Source organism: Zea mays, chromosome 9 (genome assembly GCF_902167145.1).
Source record: "Zea mays cultivar B73 chromosome 9, Zm-B73-REFERENCE-NAM-5.0, whole genome shotgun sequence".
NCBI classification, from domain to species: Eukaryota; Viridiplantae; Streptophyta; class Magnoliopsida; order Poales; family Poaceae; genus Zea; species Zea mays.
Genome location: NC_050104.1, coordinates 112,052,939 through 112,058,774, shown reverse-complemented (window position 1 = coordinate 112,058,774; position 5,836 = coordinate 112,052,939). Strand labels below are relative to the sequence as shown.

At 43.9% G+C, this 5,836-nt stretch overlaps 1 protein-coding gene across 1 annotated transcript; it reads right to left on the bottom strand.

The window, feature by feature from the left end:
* Positions 1 to 2,520: 2,520 nt before the first annotated feature.
* On the bottom strand, positions 2,521 to 4,450 carry LOC103640179 (cyclin-dependent kinase B2-1). The gene is made up of 6 exons (XM_020544285.2): positions 3,884 to 4,450; positions 3,578 to 3,751; positions 3,400 to 3,493; positions 3,237 to 3,306; positions 3,011 to 3,149; positions 2,521 to 2,895 (listed from the first exon to the last, which is right to left on the bottom strand). Exons 1-6 carry the CDS (start codon positions 4,289 to 4,291, stop codon positions 2,803 to 2,805), a joined length of 978 nt encoding a protein of 325 aa, XP_020399874.1. The 5' UTR covers positions 4,292 to 4,450; the 3' UTR covers positions 2,521 to 2,802.
* Between the last annotated feature and the right edge of the window lie 1,386 nt (positions 4,451 to 5,836).

Genomic DNA, 5,836 nt, shown 5'->3' with positions numbered 1-5,836 from the left:
TGGTCTTGAGAAGAGCGAGCGAGAAGTGGCCAATTTCGTCAAAGAAGATTTCAACCCGCAAAGAGCTTCTAGTTAGTTTTAGTGTTTTGTTTGTGTGGCGTGCTGGGTTTCTAATGGGCTGTTTTGCTAGTGCTTCTTTTCTTTTCTTTGCTCCTCCCCTCTCCCCTAGTATTGTCTTTCCTTTCCGGTGTTTGTAAGTGTCTCTTTCTAATAATTTTTTGTCATGGCAAAGCTTTTGTCGTGTCCTTTTTCAAAAAAAAATACCTTGGTCTCTAATGGGCCGACGTATTGTGTCTGGTCGCGACTGCGGCACGAGAGCCAGCCCGACACAGTCTAATTAAATAGCCGGACCTAGCGAAGTTATACTCTAAACGGACCGTGTCGTAATAGGCCCCGGTCGTGTCGGGTAACTCCAACAATAGCCAAGACAGCAAGCTCAGCTAGTGGCTGCTCATTGATTTTGGAACCTTTTTCACCGCTTCCTCACTGGTTACTGCCCACAAACAAGACTTTAGATGCCCTTCAATCCAATTCACGACAGCTTGCTTCTTGTCAAAATAGAAGTCATCTGATTTGAAGAATAAGATATTGGTTAGCCTAGGAAATTAATAGCAACATACGCGCATAAAATATTATTAGCTCTTGTATCAGCAATTCTGTAGTCATTTGATGCACAGACCTATGCTGATGAAAGGAGTTATGGCCATACAAATAGAACACCAAACCTGTAACTTGCCTGAAAAAGTAGTTATTGTTAGATTCTATAGTGACTAGGATCAATTCTTAAGCCCCTAGAATACCAATCCGTAACTACAAATCCTAAATGACAAGCAGGGGTAGACCCACGTTGGACTGAGTGGGGGCATGGTTTTCTGGTTGTAGTGTAGTTTTTATCTTATTCACTGTATCTATAAAGATCCATTAGTAAGTAGACTTGTATTTAGGCCCCCACTCAGATTTTGGGCCCCCACTCAAACTTTTGGTTGGGTCCGTCCCTGATGACAAGTAGATCTATTCTACTGAGAGAAATAGAGGTACATACCTTCATTGTTGTTCATCGCAGCAGCTATTGCAGCGGCGTCTTGCAGTGAAGACCCGCATCCTCCTCCACCACTTCCTCGCGTGTGACGAGGAGACTGGTTCCCGTTGTTGATCGACGATGGATGGGTTCCTTCATTGACACCTGCAGGGGGAGTCAGATATCATTCTCGGTTGGGAGATGGGGATCGTAGCCATGAGTCGCAGCTCTTCCAGTCACTCCGAGCATCTAGGTGATGGGGACCTTTACAAAGTGTCAATTGGGTTTTTGTGGTTAAGTGATTAGCGTTGGCTAAACCCGTCGGCCCCCTTAATCTATTTATATGGTGTCGTGTGACCAGAGGCTTCAACCAACGGTTAGGATAACCCCCCGATCAGGGGCACGATTAGACGGTTAGTGTAGATGACACATCCTAACAGTTATGGCCATACAAAAAAATATTATTAGCTCTTGTATGCGCTTGAATTTATTAGCACAGCTGAATAGTAGTAGTTTACAATATTATATAAAAAAACTCGACCAAGCAAGGATAGATCGTCCTCCCAGTATTCATGGAGCCGACACTCAAGGCGCACACAACAACCAAAGGTCATAAGAAGGACTGAAACCGGGTCCCTATCGAGAAAACCCCTGAACCCTGGCCCCCATCACTAACAGTACGAGTCAATTGTCCACTCTACAACGGTCTAGTCGAAGGGTAGCACGCATGATATCAATCTCTGAGAACAGGCGGGGCACAATGAGAGGATTTTTTGGGTGCGGAACCAAGGGTCGAACCCCTGACTTGGTGAAAGGGACAACGCCACCTTTCCACTTGGCTATCAACCCAACCGCTTACAGTATTATATGGCTGCTCAAAAACCATGTTTCTAAATTCTAATACTCGTTTCTCTTTGATTTAGTATTATGCATGGTCCAAGAAGAGGTAGTTCTAACTTCTCAAAGCAAATATTGGTCCAAGTCGGCATTGGTTTATGTGCGCTGTATTAAAAAACATTTATGGCATCTTATATGAAAAGGCAGTTAAAGCCCTTTTGGTCGGTCCTTAAAATCCTAATGCATAGTGTAGTTGCAAATGAAAAAGTACTTGAAGTTCAAGTTACCAAGCCATGCCAAATAGGTTCACTGGCCATCTAACTTAAGTATAATAAAGCCTAAGTAGCCAACATCTTGCTGTCCTCCAGCTTCCCTCAAAATGATTCAGCAAGTAGGGGTGTTTGGTTTGATGAATCACTCCATCCATAATGAGGTATACATCATGTGTCCATTCCTCAAATATGATAGGATAAACTCATTATTCATATTAGTACTAACTAACTATGAGTAATGAGATGGTGATGAATTAACTCATTTCATTATACAAACCAAACAAAACAGTGAAGAGTGGGAGGATGATATACTACCCTAAACCCTCGAACCAAACACTATTAGTCAGGAAAGTCATCGTGAAGGTTGAGTAATAGATGAGATAGGAATTTTGTGCTTCAGAGCCATATAGTGAAGCTTTATAAATCAAATGGAAGATGATCGCAAGCTTTCCGGCTACAATTTGCAAGAAACAGTGTCAACATAAGCTCACTCATGCTGAAAACTCTCCCTGCCTTATCCATCACAACCAAAGTGAATGGCACAACAAATAGAAAAGTAGCAGCTTGAACACAGAGATACTTCAAGTACTGCTTCAGGGTAGCCATATTAACACACTAAGCGAAGAATAAGGTGACAATGATCCTCTCTCGATGAACCCTACTACTCGGGTCGCTTCAGTACACCTCCTTGTTAACATCATTGAAGTACGGGTGCTCCAGGGCCTTCTTCGCCGAGACCCGCTTCCCTGGCTCATATGCAAGCATTTTCTGCACCAACCGCAGCAAATTAAGTCAGAACGCAATCCTCACAATCTCTAACCTCTCCTTCCCTCATATTCTGCAATGTTTGGTAAACTTGCACAAGGTGTAACTTTTCACTGACCTCAAGTAAATCATAGCCATCGGAGTCAAGACCAGGGACAAGAGTGGACAGCTTAGTGGGCTTCCACTGGGGGTACACGTGCCAGTTCGGCAGCTTGCCTACTCCTGGCCACATCTCCTCATTTGGGGTGCCCAGCAACCTTTCACCCAAAGAACAAAATGGAGCATTAGACACCCACCAAAGAATTCAGAATGCAAACAACGAACTAAAGCACTGGAGGCATTACTTGAAGATGTGGAGGAGCTGCTGCAACTCGGAGTCGCCAGGGAAAAGTGGCTGATTAGTAACCAACTCAGCTGCCATTTACAACCAAATTAGAAATCGTATATGTCGGTTTGAATTCTGAAGCATTTTGCTTTGACAAGAATATGTGTTCATCGAAATGGTACCAAATATGCACCCCACGGACCAAATGTCAACCGGCGTGGAGTAGTGTGTGGCGCCAAGAAGAACCTCGGGCGCCCTGTACCACAGCGTCAGAATCTGCACAAACAATTCAGACTCCACTATTAATCAGACGCAAGATGCACGGCTGATGATGAAGACCAGTGGCAGTGGGAAGCAGACCTCGTGCGTGTACTTCTTTACAGGGACGGTGATGGCACGGCTGAGTCCGAGGTCAGCGATCTTGAGCGCCATGGTCTTGCGGTCCATGAGCAGGTTGTGCGGTTTCAGATCACGGTGGAGCACCCCGCGGCCGTGAACAAAACCCACGCCCTTGCACAGCTGGTACATCAGGATCTGCAGACGCACCAAGGCCATCAATTGAGTCAGGCAGACGCGGGTAACACATCCACACAAACACCTCGTCGTGCACAGGGTTTGGTTGTGCCATTGGAGAGGAATAGAGGATACAGGAAAGGGGAAATTCACCTTGACGGTTTGTGCGGGGATCTTCTCGTGGTTGGCGCGATAGCCCCGGATGAACTTCTTCAGGTCGGTGTCCATGTACTCGAAGACGAGGTACAGGATGGTCTGCCCCTCCTTGTTGACGCCCTGCTTGAGGTCGAGCAGGCGGACCACGTGCGGGTCCTGCGACAGCATCCGCAGCAGCGAGACCTCCCGCAGCGCGGTGGGCGGCACGCCCTCGTCGTCCTCGGGGAGCCGCGTCTTCTTGAGCGCCACGATCCGGCCCGTCGCCTTCTCCCGGGCCTTGTACACCTTCCCGTACGTGCCCTCCCCCACCTTCTCCAGCTTCTCGTACAGATCCATGGCGCGCAGTCCGCCGCCCGTCGTCGTGGACGGCGCCGTCGGAGTCGGCTTGTTCTGGATCGTCGCCATCCCGCCGCAGATCCGGTCTTCTCACTCGCGCACGACGCAGATTTGGGCGTGGCAGATGTGGCGGGCTGGCAGCTGTGGATGGATTTGGAAACTGGAATGCGGGGATGTATTTTGTATAGGGTGGTGGGAGAGTGGGGGAAGAGAGGTGACCGTTGCGATTTCAAATTTCGCTTGTGCCCGTTTACATATTCAAAAAATGGGCTGCGGCGATGCCGGCGCACAAGGCCAGCGCTGCGACACCGCTCCCGATTGGTGACGCGTGGCTTATTTTTTCATCCTGCGGTGTTGCATCTAGAACCTTCGCCTCGGCTCAGCTTTCTTTAAGCTCGGCTCGTAAATGCCGCCGCTGCCATAGTAAATTAAAATATAAGTTGTCTTTCACACTTGCATTTGGTACTAGTAACTGGCACGCGCCAGCGCGCGTTTTTAATTGTAATTAAGTTAAATTTAACTGTATTTATTAATAATCATAATAGTGATAGAAGTTGATTCAGTAGATACTTACATGTAAAATGATATAAAACGTTCCTTCTGCATAAAGACATAGAGGAACTTTAAAGTCAATTTTGCTAGGTGTTGCATCAGCTTGAGGCACGTCATTTTGTAGGATATATATGGTCTATAATCATATTGGTACACATAAAGATGTAACAAATATAGAGGTACCCATATGACGGACATGTGGTGTTACTTGTTAAAACAATATGTTATGTATCTATAACGTACGAATGAATGATTTTAAAGAAGGGTATACGGGTTATCCTTTCCGTTCATCTACAATACTTGTAAGAAATTTAACTGAAATGATTATTATTTGAACTATTGAAGCATTGCACAACTTCAAAATTTATGAACAGAAGAAAACATATTACCTTTCTATGTAACATATGACGAATATAACTGGAAGCATATACAAAAGGTTGAGATGAAGCAAATTTAGTAAATCAAGGAGGAAAAACAGTTAACTGATAAGTATGGAAAAAAATTATGGTGGCTTTATAATATGAATTGTTTGTCATTATTGGACCATATGCAAAAAAGAAAGAAACATAATTTTGATTTTCTCCTATGTCTAGTTCCAAGGCTGCACCAAGAAATGTTAGAAAGCTAGGAATGAAATATTTTGTTGTGTAAATGACATCAAAATAAATATTATCATTTCAATGTAAACATGATATGAACAGGGAAAGCACACAATAGAATGGGCAAAAGAGCCTAAGAATCTAGGAATAAGATATATGTTGATCAAAAGACATTCGAATAAATATTATAATTTCAATGTAAATATGGTACTATTAGGGAAAGCACATTATAGATATTATATCAATACTGACAAAACAATGCAATTCTATACAAATAACGACAATCCTTTTTTGCTTTTATTCTTAGTTCCTCGCTGGTTTCATGATAAAACACAAAATTGAGTATTATTCGTTCAAAAGTTTGCAATTCGAAGTTAGAGATATGAATAAGTTACAATTTATTATACAATGCAATTAATTACCAAGTACACCTACAATTAAGAAGATAGATAGAACATAAATA